General features: G+C 43.0%; 1 protein-coding gene across 2 annotated transcripts; it reads left to right on the forward strand.

Moving 5' to 3' along the window:
- The first annotated feature begins 779 nt into the window (after positions 1-779).
- Positions 780-14,074, forward strand: LOC140284622 (uncharacterized). Of its 2 annotated transcripts, none has more exons than XM_072378537.1 (10): positions 780-857; positions 1,489-8,848; positions 8,936-9,038; positions 9,189-9,246; positions 9,334-9,442; positions 10,213-10,344; positions 12,037-12,126; positions 12,247-12,390; positions 12,485-12,669; positions 12,759-14,074. In XM_072378537.1, exons 2-10 carry the CDS (start codon positions 1,490-1,492, stop codon positions 12,925-12,927), a joined length of 8,349 nt encoding a protein of 2,782 aa, XP_072234638.1. In that variant the 5' UTR covers positions 780-857; position 1,489; the 3' UTR covers positions 12,928-14,074. The 2 variants fall into 2 exon arrangements, with proteins under 2 accessions (XP_072234638.1, XP_072234639.1); XM_072378538.1 differs by having other exon boundaries at positions 9,337-9,442.
- The last annotated feature ends 1,944 nt before the right edge of the window (positions 14,075-16,018 follow it).

Consider the following 16,018-nt stretch of genomic DNA (forward strand, 5'->3'; position numbering starts at 1 on the left):
AAGTTGTGTAAAAGTTAAGACGACTCAAATGTGATACAATTATATAAAAATAATTTGCTTTAGGGTATATTTAAAATTAATTACATAGATACACTATGGGAAGTAACATGGTCATACTTGTTCTTAACAATTAGATGTTTTGTTTCTCATAATAATGATTGGAATTTTAATTTCCACTCGTTTAAAGGCAGTTTTCTCTAAATTACATTTAACATTACATTTTCTCTTCAAAAGCATTTGTATACATACTTCCATTATTCCCATCTATATTATGTAACCTTTTAAAGAGTGGTTTGTTCAAATATTATTCATGATCTAATTTATAGAGCCACGTTTCCCTATTTAAAAACATTCAACTGAATACCATTAGTATATGCAACAAATAACCTTTAAATGGTGAAGTCATACTATCCACAGTTTTTTTATACCAGCTGTTGAGAGATTATTTTCTAATTTAAGTAGTAATAAATGTAGACATATTCAAAATGCTCTGACTAAAGAACTTTGTCTCTAATGTGACAAATAATTCAAGCAGGAATTTTGAACCTGACTTTATTCAATGCTCAGATTCTCGTTTTACCTGGAAAAGACCCAATTTGCATATTTCAATTAATGATTTTGAAGTTTTGAAAAGTAAAAAAGATAATATGTCTTTACGTAAATTGTGTCAATGCACGTTTGTGTGTGGGGGTAAAAAGAAGTAAAAATTAACTTACCTGCAATGTATAAATCATGATTTTGAGTGCAGCTCGGACGCTACTACGTCACATCCGCCCTTTCTCTCACCGGAAGTACAGTTAATTTTTTTTTTATTCACAGGAAAAAAAACAGCTGTTGTTGAAAAAGAAAACATCAAAGTGAGTTTCTCTGACGCGTGTCGTGACTTTACCTTTTAGCTAATGTTAGGATCCTAAGAACTGCTCCGTAGAGCCTTCGCTCTGAATGTCCGGCTGCTGTTTAGGCGGAGTTGAGCAGCGAGTGTCGCTTCGCTCATTTGTTGCGAGTTGGCAGCTGCTAGCGTTAGCACCCATCACTGTGGACTTCCAGCTAGCGCGCTAGCAGCTCAGCTAATACTAGCTAACTGACTATTTCTGACTGCCTGCTCAACTCGTAGTGAAACCTGCATTTGTCGACCGTTAGAATGTCACTTACATTGCTTATATAGGTTGTGAATAAGTAAGGAAATGTAGATCGTACGTTGTGTGACTTGCTAGCCATGTAGTTTAACTCTGATTTATCTCTTGTTTATGTCCACCGTTAGCCAGCCTTGTTGCATGTTTACAAAACAGGTAACAATTTGTGCATTTGGAAAGAGATAGATCGTGCTTTGTGATAAAAGCCTCATATTTACTTATTAGATGTGATGCTAGTGATGGCATTCGATTTAGAAAAGCAAAAGAGGACATGCAGGATGCCAGAAAAATTGTGACTGTAGGAACAAGTTGCATGTCCTGGCTTCATCATACTTTGTGAAATTTTTTTCCACAGAATGCCTGCCCCAAAGAGAGGATCGGCTCCTCATGACTCAGAACCCAAGATGAGGAAGTTGGATGAGGATGGAGAGGCTCTGTCTTCCAAAACTGCACCAGCTACCAATTCCCTCAAAACGGGGAATAATCAAGAAAAGACAGCAGCTCCACGGACTAAGATAAAATGGTCTTCTTCAGTGGAGGGAGCAAACAAACCAGCCAAGTCATCCAAACAGAGCTCCCCTCCAAAGGATTCCAGTAAAGCCACCTCTGACCCACCTGTCAAAAAAGCCAAGCTCCTGAAAGCCACAAGTGCCTCCTCCGGAGAGGCTCCCTCACTGAGAGCCAACTCCAACGTTTCCCTGAAGCGAACAACCTCCACTGAGTCTGATGATGACTTAAGTAACGATGGTAGTAAGGTTGACCTCTTCAGAGAGCGGGGTGATGAAGACAAGGCCCGCTGCATTAGAAAATATTCTAACAGAGTTAAGGTTAAGCGCAAAGCTGACGAGTCGTCTTCTGATCTACACGAGACAAGCCAAGCTTTGCCACCTGGACCTGCGGATCCTGTGCAGATGGACCACAACTATGGCAGATTCTCAGATTTGTCATGTCTTCAGAGCACCGGTGAGGGTGAGAACAAAGAATCTGCAGAGTCTTTAACTGAAGGAGAGAAAACAGAAGTTTCAGATGATGCTACAAAAGAGGCGCCGGCAGGAACGGGGAGTGCTGAGGCAGGCATCAAATTTGACACTGCAGCCGAGGAAAGGAAACACATAGAATTAAAAGCACCACCATCTTCTGGAGAAATGGTAGATTCTTTCACTGCAGAAATTCCCGTTGGATCTGAGGTCGACAAATACGAAAACAAAGAAAAAGCAGAGTCTCTCAAAAGCCAAAAGATTATAGAAAGTGAAACACCAGCATTGTTGAAGGATACACTATGTTCTATTGTTGGAGAGACTAAATCAGGTGGTGAAGGTGAAGAACACAAAGGCGAAAAGACATCCTCAACTTGCAAATCAGAAAGACAAACTGACCTGAGCACAGAGCTTGTTTCAGAGGAAAGTAAGCTGACTATAACATGTAAAACAAAGGAGAGGGATTGTGACATGGAGGATGTAACTGAAGAAGCAGGTCCTAATGATAGTAAACTATATGAAACAAATGAGAGAATCGCCGTGCCAGAAAATGCTCTGGTGAAAAACTGTAATCCAGAGGGTCAGACAGAGGAAAATCTAACAACAGCAGAGTCTGCTGGCATTTCAGAAACTCAATCAGACCTCAAAATTCAGATGGATTTCAAAGAGGAATTTAACTCTGCAGACACACAAGACCAGGTGACAAATGCAGTGATCAGCTTGTGTGATGATGTGAACCAAGCAGTTGGAAAGCTAGAGGAAGAGCTTGAAGGACATGACAGAGAAGAGGTTGCCTTCCAGTCCTCTCCGACTGTTGCTTGTTCTGGAGCTTTGGTTGAGGTAGGGCTGAGTTATGGCTCTGTGATAGCTGTCATGTGTCCTGATACTGATCGCAAGTGCAAGGCTGTTCACGAGCAAAATCAAAGTGATGGACTTTCTAAAAGTGTCATTGGTTCAGAGGGTGAAATTACACCTGGAGTGGATAAAAACTGTCAAGACAGCCACCAACTTTATGATAATATAGAAAAAATACCTGCTGAGGTTAAGGAAGATTCCACAAGCATCGATGTAGAAAAGGACGTGACGATTCAGAGTTCCGCGGCACCAAACAGCCAAATCAAGATGGATATACAGACTTCTAATCCGGACTTTACAGTGAAAACACAATGCCAGGATGCTGACAAATCTACTACGGCCCTATCTACAAATTTTCATGATGGTCCTGTTGAGGAAAATTACAAAATTATGGAAAATGAAGAAACCGTTCATTTTAATTGTGATGGTGGAGCTGAAAGTGCAAAAAAAATGGAAACTGAGACTGTAGTGCCATTGGAAATCTCAAATCCAACACCTGTGATGCAAAAGCAGGAACTCCAGAAGGTCAGTGAACCCATCACAGTCGTATCTACTGAAATGTCTGATCATGTTAAAGTTGATAAATGGGAAAATATGAAAACCCTTGAATCTGCTTATAATGCCGAGGGTCAAAATGGAACAGAAATGCAGCCTATCGCGTCATTTGAGCAATGTCATGCAGCTAAAGCTGAAGTACAAGTCCAGGAGAACCCAGTCATTGAACCTACCACAGACAGACCTGTAACAGAAGATCCAGAATCTGCTAATTGTAAAATTAGTGAAGATACTGAACGTTTTGCTGCTACTGAAAGTCAAAAAGAAGTGGATATGCACACCACAGCTTCATCAGAGGAGGTCTGTAACATGAAACAAATAGTGGAAACACACTGTCAGATGAACCAGGTGGTCAGTGAACCTATCACAGACAAAACGGATGAACTTCAAAAAGATGCTGAGACTGCAAATTGGGAAAGTAGTGAAGATACTGAATGTTTTGCTGCTACTGAAAGTCAAATAGAAGTGGATATGCACACTACAGCTTCATCAGAAGAGGTCTGTAACATGAAACAAATAGTGGAAACACACTGTCAGATGAACCAGGTGGTCAGTGAACCTATCACAGACAAAACGGATGAACTTCAAAAAGATCCAGGGACTGCAAATTGGGAAAGTAGTGAAGATACTGAATGTTTTGCTGCTACTGCAAGTCAAATAGAAGTGGATATACAGACGACAGCTACAACAGAGGAGGTCTGTAACGTGACACAGATAGTGGAAGCACATGACCCCGTGAGCCAGGTGGACAGTGAACCTACCACAGACACGTCTGACAAAGGTGTGAAAGATCTGGACACCGTCAGTTGTAAGAGGAGTGAGGATGCTGTCTCTACTACTACTGAGAGTCAAGTAGAAGCTGATCTACAGACTGCAGCCACATCAGAAGAGGTCTGTAACATTGCACCAGTATTGGAAGTACACAGCCAGATGGTCAGCGAACCTACCGCAGATATATCAACTGAATTTCATAAGGATCACAAGGTAGAAAATTTAAATGCTTTAGAAAATGGCACAGTGAAATTACAAGCTGTAACTGTAAGTCAGATGGACGAGGGGATGGAGACATCAACATTGAAGGTTTCAAATCCAGCCCCTTTAGTGGAAATGATTGAGAGCCAAAGAGAAGTAGCCATGCAGACACAAGAGTATAGTTCTGACTTAGTGTCTGAGGTGGAAATACAAAGTCAGAAAAGTCAGGATATCAGCGGACGTGTAACAGACGATATGTCTGAAGAGGCTCATGAAGACTTAATTAATGCATATTCACAAAATGTGAGGAATGAAGACCAGGCGAACTCTGAACGTGTGACTGTACAAGAAAATGAAATCAATATGGAAATGCAGATCACATCAGCATCAGAGATTTCTAAAGCAGCCTTTTCAGAGGAAATGCAGAACGAGAAAACGCAAACTGAGGTGGATATGCAACGCGTATCAACATCCGAACGGGTTTCCACCATACCTGCCGTGGAAATAAAAGACCAAAAGATTCAAGATGTCAAAGAACAAAATACAGACACACTGTCTGTGACTGTAGCAGTGAATCAGAACAAAATGGAAATGCAGCCTGAATCAAAGTCAGAGATTTCTATTTCATCTCCTCCTGCTGAAACACTACTCCAGAAGTGCCTGAACGTCACTGAGACTGCAGGAGACATGTCTGAAAAAGTTCAGGAAAATTTAGAGGATAACAGAAATGAAAACGAGGCTCTCACAGAGTGTGGCAGCACTGCTGAGAGGCCCGACGAAATGGAAATGCAAACAGCAGAAGAGATAGTCGAGATTTCTCAACCAGCAGCTACAGCACAAATGGAAAGCAAGAGAGGCCATGATGTCTGTGAACTCATCACAGACACTGAAGTGGAAAAAGGTTCCATCGATACTGAGAGTGAAGAGAACAAGAACTCCGTTGGTGCTTCTGAGAATCGCATTGAAATTCACATGCAGACTGATCAAAGATCTGACTTTGAAATTCAAAACCAGGAAAGGCAGGAGGTCAGTGAAGTTGATAAAAACCCAGAAACGTTTGCAGCCCCAGACGAGACTTCTTATCCAGCAGCTGTAGCAGAACAAAACCATGTGGCAGAAGAAATCGGTGAACACACTTATGACTTCTCAGGTGAAGTTCAGACACCTCTTCCCATTGCTAATTTGGAAAATGAAGAAAAAGACAGACAGACAGAGCCTGGTGCTGAGGATGGCCGAAGGGACGCAGATCTAATAAGTGTACCAATAGAGAGGGCAGATTCTGCATCAGAAGAGGAAATGGGAAGGCAAGTGATTAATGAGGTCAAGGCTGGCAGATCTGTCAGTAACGTCGACGGAGGAGCTGAAACCAATGAAGTAATTGTTTTTGTTTGTGGCCAACCAGATGACACTGATATTGTTATTCAGTCATCGGAAGATCAGATTAAAACGGCAAATCAGTCAGAGATTGAGCATCATGAAAACCAGGTAGTGTATGAGCCCATTAGTAGTCCAGAGAGTGATGGTGACAGGGAGCTTTGCACGACATCAGAGCTGCATGAAGGACTGTCTTTACTGAACATGCAGAGCACAGTGACCCAGCACACAGAGGGGGGCGTATCAAACTTTTCTACTAACAAAGACATTTCACACCCCAAGCTGCAGGATGAGGAACATGCTGGGGAAGAAAGTTGTGTGTCGGACAACCAAGCAGCAGTTGAAATGGAAGTACAAAGCGTCAGCGAACCACAGAGTCCTGCACATGCACAGCTGGAGCATAGTGGCGCGCCTGCAGATGTGAAACAAGTCGCAGCAGTCAGCTCAAGTGATGACATCCGTGTGACAGATGACCGGTCAGAAGATGCAGCAGAGAAAAGTGAAAGAAATGGCTTCCCGGAGAGTGTCAGTGCAGCAGAGGTATCTGGGCCGGTGCAGGAGGATGTTGGACTTCAGGAGGCTGCGGATGTCACTGGGACAACTACTCCAGCCACAACTGAAGTTGAGATAACAGCTGGTGTGTCTGAGGAGTTTGTGATCTTGGAGCCAGTCCCAGAGAGTGAAATTCACTTTGATATTGTCACTCAGGCTGCAGCTGAATCAGGTCTGTCGGCCTCGCTCTCAGAGGATGTCACTGCACATTCACTCTTGGTGGATGAAGAGGCAAATCAAAACATTTCAAGTGGTGCCCAGGAAACCGTTTATGTTGAGGAGGGGGTGCAACAATGCGAAATAGCTGATGGGGTCAAAGATGCTACTGGGACCAGCTCAGGTGAGGTGTTGGATGAGGAGACAAAGGCAAACATTCTTCAAGATGTTCAAAATTCTGATCACCAACTACCATCTGGCGTGGGGGACGTAGAGATGACAAACTCTCATATTCAGGACACAAATGAGGACAGTGATGCAGTGGTGATGGAGAATGAGGGGGGTAATTTGGACCTTCAAGAAGTGCAGATTCTGGAGGACATGGAGATTGGTCGTGAGATTGTCGTAGCAGAGGAAGAGAAAGAGGAGGACAGTGACGTCACAATAATAGAAAAGCCGCAGGATCAACCCAACGAAGACCTTTCTAAAAAGTCTGAAGAAAAGGTAAATGAGAAAAATAGTGATGATGTTGATGGGGAGGTGAAGCTGGACAAAGCTGCAGAAAAGACCGAGGGAGAAAACAAGGGAAAGGAAGTGGGAAAACCCAAGAAACAAGAAATGAATACGCAAGCAAGAACCAAAGCTCGCCTCGCAGCTCTGGCTGAGCAGAAGGCTGCTGCGTCGAAAAGAGCAGCACACAGACAGCAGCTCAACCTCTTAGCCCTGTGTCAGGAAATCGCAGAGGACATTGCCACAGACAGCATGTTGCTGAAGAGGATAGAGGAAGAAAAACAAGCAGCAGCTGCAGCGGTAGCAGCCGCAGCAGCCAAGGCTGAAGCCAGCAAGAAGGAACGTCCAGCCCTTAACACGCAGGATACAGACCCTGTTAATGTTCCAACCCCTGCTGGACCAGAGGGCTCCTCCGCTTCAGTGACCCCTGCTCCGGAGGCACCTGCCACCCAGCCCTCAACGGCTAATTCAGACGAAACCAAGCCAGCTGCCGAGCCTCAAAAGAGACGCTTCTTCATCTCACAGATTGCAGTGCCATTGAAAGCCCACGAGAAAAAGAAGCTAACTCGATATCAAAGACTAAGACAGGTTGAACTGCAGAGAGAGAAAATGTCTTGGGCCCGTGTAAAGAAACTGAAGTCTGACCAAGCAAATCAGATGTTTTCAGACGTGGACTGGCAGGCACCTTTTTCCACCAGCTCTCTGTTTTCACCGAGCCCTGCAACCCCTCCACCTGCAGCCAGTCCATTAAAAACACCCCCCCAAAGTCCTGCCACGACCAGTAAACCTGCTCAGCCAAAGGCGAATGATCCCAAGGTTGAGACTCCGAAAGCTGAGCCTGCAAAACCAGGAACTACCAAAACTGAACCCATTAAAACAGAAACTGCCAAACCTGAACCAACTAAAACAGAAGCCTCCAAAACATTACCCGTCAACGCTGAAACTACCAAAGCTGAACCTCCCGTTACTGAAAACCGAAGAACTACAAGGCAGAGTAAGGCTCAAGCTTCTAAAACCGCTGCAGCTCCAGTACCTGCCCCAAAAGTGACCAGATCAGCAGCCAAGAGGACCCTCCCGGCAATGCCTCCTCCTATGCCCAATGGGCTTAATGCTCAAAAAGTGAAGCTTGAAGTGGAGTACAAGCCATACAGACCACGGCCTAAGTACTCCCCTGATGATTTTGAATTAGATGATGATCCATTACCAGTTCGTCCTACAAAGTCAAATCTTTCCTCACAGCCGCCTCGACCCAGCCTTCAGTCAAACCTTGCCGCTCATTCTAAAGCCACACCCCCATTAAAGCCCACAGTTTCATCACAACTTGCCCACCAGGCAAAACTCAAAACTCAAACCTCTACTCCAAGACAGTTCTCAGGTCAGTCAAAGCCCACTGTTGCAGCTCAAGCTCAGTTAAGGCCTTCACAATCAAACCCCTCAGTCACAGCAACCCCACGGTCAAAGGCTCCAACTGCAGCTTCATCAAAACCTGTTTCTTCAACCAATTCTCAGCTTAAGTCTCCTGTCTTGACCGCAGCACAGTCAAAAGCTGCTTCCTCTCCAGGTCAGCCCAGACCTGCTGCTTTTACCTCACCCCAGTCAAAGACAGCTGGTGCAGCGCAGTCGAAACAGTCTGCACCGACAGCAGCTCAGGCGGCTGTTTTGGCCACGTGTGAGACACAGCCCGCCGCTGCTGCTACAGCTGATGCTGCTTCAGTGCCTCAGAAACCCCCGAATCCCCCATCACTGGAAGATGACACGTCCAAGGTAAGAAGAAATGAAAAGTGTGTGGCACAAAGAGTTTTCAGAAAACCCTCCCGTTGTCACTTAACTCCTCTCCTCTTTCATACACAGAATACAGCTGGTGCATTTTCATCAGCTCCTGCCTCCTCTAGCCCTCCTGTGGAAAGCTCCAAAGTGTCTGATGACTCACAGCAGTGTGAAGAAAAGCCTGCGGGTATTTATTTGATCATGTCACGTTGTTGTCTCAATCCTAAAACACAGACTTATTTAGCTTTTTCTGCTCGTTCTCCCTGTTATGTAATTCTAACAGCATGTACAGAATTGTAAAATCTGTCTGCTTTCTCACATTCACTTCCTTCTCCAGAGGATAAGACAGAAGCAGCCAAGATGGAGGAGAAGACGTCAGAAAAGCCTTGTCAAAAGTAAGAAGCTTCCCTTTAGTTGTTTGACAAGTTGTTTCCTTTTACCTGCTGAAACTTGTAATAACCTGGTGTGTGTTTGGATCATAGCAGAGTCGCGAAGCCACAGAGTGCTGCGACCCCTCTCTCTGATGCTTGTCTGCAGAAAGAAGTCAAGAAACTAAAGGAGGCTGACAAAGATGCCACTCAGACTGTTATTGTGAGTGGACCAATTTCCCTTTCCCCTCTTAAATCAAGTGCTGTTGGACTGGAGCATCTGTCTGTTCCCATAAAACCAAGGACAGCTTAAAATGCACAGCTTGGGGCTGGCCTTGGAAACTGAATTCTTATTCAGTACGATAACCTTTTTTCCACTAGTGGACACAGTTACCCGAGATCCTAATTAAATGTCTGTGATCAAAACACTCAAAGAGACAATACAACAGTTCCATTTTTACCCCTGAATTTACACCTCTGCTCACATCAACATCACATGTCAGCTCCATAAGCGGTGAGCTTCACCGTTGGTCCGTTCCTTTCCAACTGAGAGAAATTTCAAGCAAAGTAGGATTTCCTATTTGAGATCAAATCGATGAAACAAAGTACTGACGGAGTGCAATAGTCTTTTTCTTAAGTGAACTATATAACTTTAAGAATTTGCTGACAAATCAAAAGAGCTCAGACTTTCCACCTGAGAGGGACAGTGAAGGCAGCATGACTTGAAGTTGTAGTTTGGGGGAGATGATGATAAGAAGGCTGGATATTTCCACTCTGAGCTTGGAGTTTGATGTAGTAAAAAATCTGAGCAGCTCACTCAGTGGCATTTTTAGTGACGCGTACCCCCTTCCCCAGAAAAAAAATAAAAAATTGACAGTCTTTGAGTTGGTAAATGCACGATCTTCCTAAGCACGAAAAACAGATTTTTGCTTCTTCCTAATATGAGCCCCTTAAGTTAAGAGGTTTGACTTCTTGTTTCCTTTTGCCTCACAGGATGCCGGGCAGAAGCATTTCGGAGCAGTGGCCTGCAGTGTGTGTGGGATGCTCTACTCTGCTGCCAATCCTGAGGACGAATCTCAGCATTTATTGTTTCACAACCAGTTCATCAGTGCTGTCAAATATGTGGTGAGAGCAAGTCGCATGCTTTTTGTTTGCCTTGCCTACTCTTATCGAGGCTATAAACACAGATGCATGCATGCACAATACTTACACAAGCGGCGCACTTTTTACACCAGGCAGGTGTTGGTTATTTCGATGAAGAGCATGCTTCTCATATTGCGCAACTTACCTAACAAACTGAAATTCTAAGTCTTGGCCGTCATGCTCATCGAAAGCATTAACAGGAAAGGATTAGTGTGTAGCAGAGGTTGCTGTTGTGAGCTGTGGCTGTTCAGCACATTTTCTTACAGGCTGCGTTTGACTTCACGCCGCTATCAAAGTAGGTCAGCGCCACTTTGTGTTTCAGTGAGCCGTTTCAGATGTGATCACATCCTGGGTGTATAAAACGTGACTCTCGACCAGTATGAAATGGGTCGAGGTTCCTTGAAAGTGTGGTGGTTTCGTTTAGATGACATACTGCTCACAAAACCACAACATGAAAGAACAGATTGGGCTGAATCAAAACAAGTGGGAATATGATACAGAAAAAACACTCGATCGGGTAACTAATCGACCAAAAGAACACCAGTGCCCCATTACAATAATTGGAACTGAAGGGAATAAGTGTTTCTTTATCCATTTTATTGATTTTTGAGACATTTGACCTGAATAATAGGTGATTTTTTTATTTTTCTGTGTAGGTTAACTTTCTGTAAATGGTAAGTCGTAATAGACTCAGTTTGAAATTAATGCCACCAGAGATTGTTCAACAAAACGACAGAATTAGTCTCGTTGTGCTTCACTAGAAATTGAAATTTACCTGCACAAGGTAGTTTTTAAGAAAGGAGAATATATCTATCATGTAGTGTGTAGATTGAATTCAACAGCACAAAACTAGATGGTTTTCCCAATAATTTGATATAAAGCTAAGAGTTTTGTCTCCAGCGTTGATCTTTTTCTTTTGGTTTAATGACTAAAGCTGTTCAAATCGAAGCTTCTTTTACGTGAGGGCAAGAGGTCCAGCTTAAATTTGGTGCTTTAGTGCTATCATCCGTGTAAATATGTTGGCTTAACACAGGCTGTGGGTGTTTGGCTGAGTCAGATGGTAAAGTATTTGGATCTGTAATGCACAAAGTTATAAAAAAAAAAGTGTAAGATTTCACAGTCATACACACCTCTTTAATGCGTGTGTGTCCTATCTCTCAGCTTGTAACACTGTGCATCATAGAGAGACCTTTTCCTTTTGGAAGTCCACTAACTTGCTTCTAATTTGGCGATTCATGGCAGGAGGGATGAAACAGTTATGAAGATGTCTGAGACTCTCTAAAAAAATATTGGTGTTTATTTGTCAAATATGTCTTTAATTTTGTAACATAAAGTAGACAAAAAGCAGAACCTGATGTGTAGTTGCATTGGGTAACTTGCTGCTAGCCCTGAAGATGGCCAGGTTTAATGCCCCGCCACAGGGGGACTAACGCTGTTTGTTTGTGAGTTTTAACCGATTGAAAGTGCATGTTTTCGCTTTGCTGTGCCGGATGTAAGGGACGAAAAAATGAATTTGGTCTGAGAAAAGAACCTGTTTTGCAACGGGCTGCTAAGCATCGGCGATGAGGGAGACGTAGAACTTTATTTAATTTTTTTACGTGTTTGTAATGGAATGTACACACTTGATATAGAAATGAAACCAATTGAAAATATATGCATTTTATCTCCATTCAGGGATGGAAAAAAGAGCGGATTCTGGCAGAGTATCCTGATGGCAAGATCATTCTTGTCTTGCCAGATGATCCCAAATATGCTTTGAAGAAGGTAAGTTTCCAGACTTTTCCAGTTCAGGAGTTAAACATTTACATGGATCCCTCTATATTTGAGGCATCAAGCTTCTGTGAGGTTATTTTGTATTTACTGTGCCAAAACATCTCCTCTTAGGTTGAGGAGATCCGAGAGATGGTGGACAATGACCTCGGCTTCCAGCAGGTGGAGACAAAGTGTCCCTCTCAGACCAAAACTTTCCTCTTCATCTCGATTGACAAGAAAGTGGCTGGATGTCTCATAACGGAGCACATACAAGAGGTATGAAACTGCAGCCTCATGTCAGCCCGGGCAGGTGTCGGCTCGTGTTTTCCCCACAGGTTATCATAATTATGTTGGTATTTAACACACACAGGGCTACAGGGTGATTGAGGATCCCCTCCCCGAAGGTTCAGAGGGGGAGAAGGTGATGTTTGAACGTCAGAGAGCCTGGTGCTGCTCCACAACACCAGAGCCGGCCATCTGCGGCATCAGCCGCATCTGGGTTGTCAGCATGATGAGACGCCAGGGCATCGCCTCACGCATGCTCGAGTGCCTCAGGTCGGTCCATCTACAGACGATTACTGCATCAGCTAAAAACAAGTTCCACGCCATTAATCCCTTCTTTCTTCTTTTCCCCATGCACACAGGAATAACTTCATATTCGGTTCCTACCTGAGCAAAGACGAGATTGCGTTCTCAGACCCCACCCCTGATGGAAAACTCTTCGCCACGCATTATTTTGGCACCTCACAGTTTTTAGTTTATAACTTTGTGAGTGGAACACGGTCGTCCCAGCCCAAAACTCCTGCAGTATGACAGATTAATCGGAGACCCCCTCCCCCCCCTCAACAAACAGTGTCTGACGCTGAATCTTTGCTGTATTAACAACACGAGCTGTAAATTAGAGATGTTACACATTGGTTTAAATCTCAGGATAAAAACAACAAAGTGTTGTTGAAAAATGTTATAAATTCACCCTTTAGTCCTGCCTCACATCGTATTTTGAAAAGGATATTTTCTTTCGACAGTTTTAAGCAAACAATTGGTTCTATTAGAGGAATCCAGTTTACATGCATGACCTGACAGCAATAGAAACAGAGCATATCGTTGCTTCATCATACTGCGTTAAACAGTTATTTTCGGTTGACCTCGCACTGTTTTAACATTTTCCAAATCTTTAAAAAGAAATGTGTTGTTTTTTTTTAACACTGAGGGTCATCTTAATCTCATTGACAGTGATGCTGCCCTCATCTCCAGTTGAGTTCTAAGGGCATCACAACACGACAATTTGGTTGAAGAATTGTGAGTTAGGACTGTAGCTTGGGCATTCATTGTGTGTTCTAATTATTTTTAGATCACCTCGCCTGAAACGTTGTTTTCCGAGCCGAGCCATATACTGTAAACCTTTTTAGCAGGGCATTGTAGCCTTTACTGTATGAGTGGTGTCTTCAGATCTCACCGAGGATGTCTTTTGCTTTGTTTGTGCCTGAATGAATAATGTTTCACTTCAGATGTTGATTTATTTTCTTTACTTCTTTGTTGTATGTTCCTCTAAGCAGCCTATGGCTTTTTATTCAGTTAGTGTAGAAAATCATCCTTTTATTCCTTAGTAATGAACTAAAGTGTATATCGAATAATCATGTAGATTTATGCCTACTATAACGAGATTTATAACGGAAGAGGAGCAAGGTCTCATGGCTCTTGTTTTAAATGCTATTTCAGTGTTGGTAAATATCAACGAGGTTCAGAGTTTATGAGTGAAAAGCAGCTCTCAGTGATCATCACGAAGGCTTAGATGAACTCTCAACACACAGATTAACAGCATCATTGTAATCCATCCCTTATTTCTTCCTCCTCCTTGTTAAAGCGGTTGCTTTTAGAGAGATGTGTTGTGTAAGAAAAAGAAATTTGATTTATACAAAGCTGTTATGTAAATATTTATTTAAATAAACAATGTAAAACATTTCTGCAGCAGGTGGGTGTTGCATTGATGAGCAGTGCCATCTAGTGGTTATTGTTGAAAATGTTTCTGAGGTAGTGATACTACATTTGAGTCAGCCGTGCAAATTCTGCAACTTTTCATATACTTGAGATACTTTTAAATTGTGGGAATTTTCTTGCTTGTCATGTTTTGTCTTTGTTGCTGTAGATATAAACATTCCCCTGCTTGGCGCATTCTTCGCCACTCCTGTCACAACACAGGCCAGCTCGATGGCAACTTCTGAGAGACAAAACAACCTTAGAACAACATGAATGCTTCCTCGAACAGAGGGGGAGAAAACAGAGGTCTCCACTCACTCCTCCTCAGAGATCAGATACGAATCAGGAAGAGAAAACAACGGAGCTGAGCTTGTTAACGTGCCTTTTTGATTGATTTCTTTTTTTCCTGATGCAGGATCATCCTGGTCGATCAATAAAAACAGGGTTCGTAATTAGAAATTTGGTAGGAATTCAGTCTAAAAGAGAGCAGACATTTGTAAACGCACACTTTTATTCACACACACAAGTTTAAAAAGACAAAAATATTACAGCTGCCTTTTTATACATAAGACATAAAACAGTTTATACTAATGATAAGTGGCAGGTTGAGCTACTCAAAGAAATGTCTTATTTATGCCATAAACAGCCAATATACAACCACAGTAGTTACTGATCATTTCTAAAGTTCCTGTTTGCTGTCAGAAAACAGAGTGCACTATTGTAACCTTAACGCCAGGCCAAAGTTTAGCTGCAACCAAAAGCTGACTGGTTCACTCAGTGCTGCTGGGTTTGGCCTTTTGCCTGACACCTGCAGAGACTTGATCTGTTTAAAGAGTTTCAAAATGAGATTACGGTAAGACTCTGGCTACTTGTTTTGTTGACAGGTGAGCTGTAAGTGGAAAAAAAAAAAAGCTGCTCTGGAGCACGCGTTGCAAATACACAACCAAGATGGTTCCTACGCTGACACAAACTGAAACACAAGCTCTTGATTCTGTGAAGTGTAATATATACGGCAGATACTCTTAAGTGAGTCGACGTTTGCCTAGGCCATGGCAACATCAAAATGTAGGCACCAAATAAAGTATATTCAGCTGCAGCCCCATGATGCATACTTACTGAGGTTAAACAAGCCTCAGTGGATGCTTCATGATGTGAATTCAGTAAAAAAAAGATTGAAAGGAATGTTTTTAAAGTATGGGACAATTCTCACCACAAAAATTATACATAAAGTCCAACACATCAGGTTCCTGAGGCCTTCTGGTAACAATACCATGGCCTTTTCCAGGCTGCACCAACACAACCTCACCATCAGGTGGGAGCTCTACCAGTGGATACACTTTATTATCCTTCACTTTAAAGTCAGTGAGCCCAATGCTGGGCAGTATGCCGTTCCTCTCTGCCCACGTTTTGGTGTCCTCTGAGGGGTCCTTTTCCTCTGTGACGCTGTCCCCATTTACACTGCTCTTGCTCACCGTGCTCTGGTCATCCTGACAGATGTCTGAGTCATTAGCGTGCGGCAGAGAGAAGTAGGTACACTTTCTAGCCTCGTCTTCCACTTCTGGCTTTGTGCTGAAGAGAGAATATGGAGTCTTCTCTTCTGTATCTTTACATAATCCTTCATCTTGAGGAGTGTTTGAAAAAGTTTTATTCAGTCCAACTGGATCTGAGACAGATTTTCTGATCAGCATGTTCTCTCGAAGGAGCCATTGTCCATCAACAATTGGAACACTTGGCCCCACTTGTGCATGGAAAGCAATGCATCTTGTTGCCTCACTGAAGGCATCCAGTGCGTTAGTGGAATTGAAGTAAGACATTTCAGACATTGCTTTCGATCGGACTGCATGAAATGGAGAGAAGATGCTGGAATGCTCTTTTTTTTTCTGGTTTGGCTCGGATGGGGGCCTTTCACTCGCCTCCTCCGGATCAG

Source organism: Leuresthes tenuis, unplaced genomic scaffold (assembly GCF_036924035.1).
Source record: "Leuresthes tenuis unplaced genomic scaffold, fLeuTen1.0.hap1 SCAF_24, whole genome shotgun sequence".
Classification (NCBI taxonomy): domain Eukaryota; kingdom Metazoa; phylum Chordata; class Actinopteri; order Atheriniformes; family Atherinopsidae; genus Leuresthes; species Leuresthes tenuis.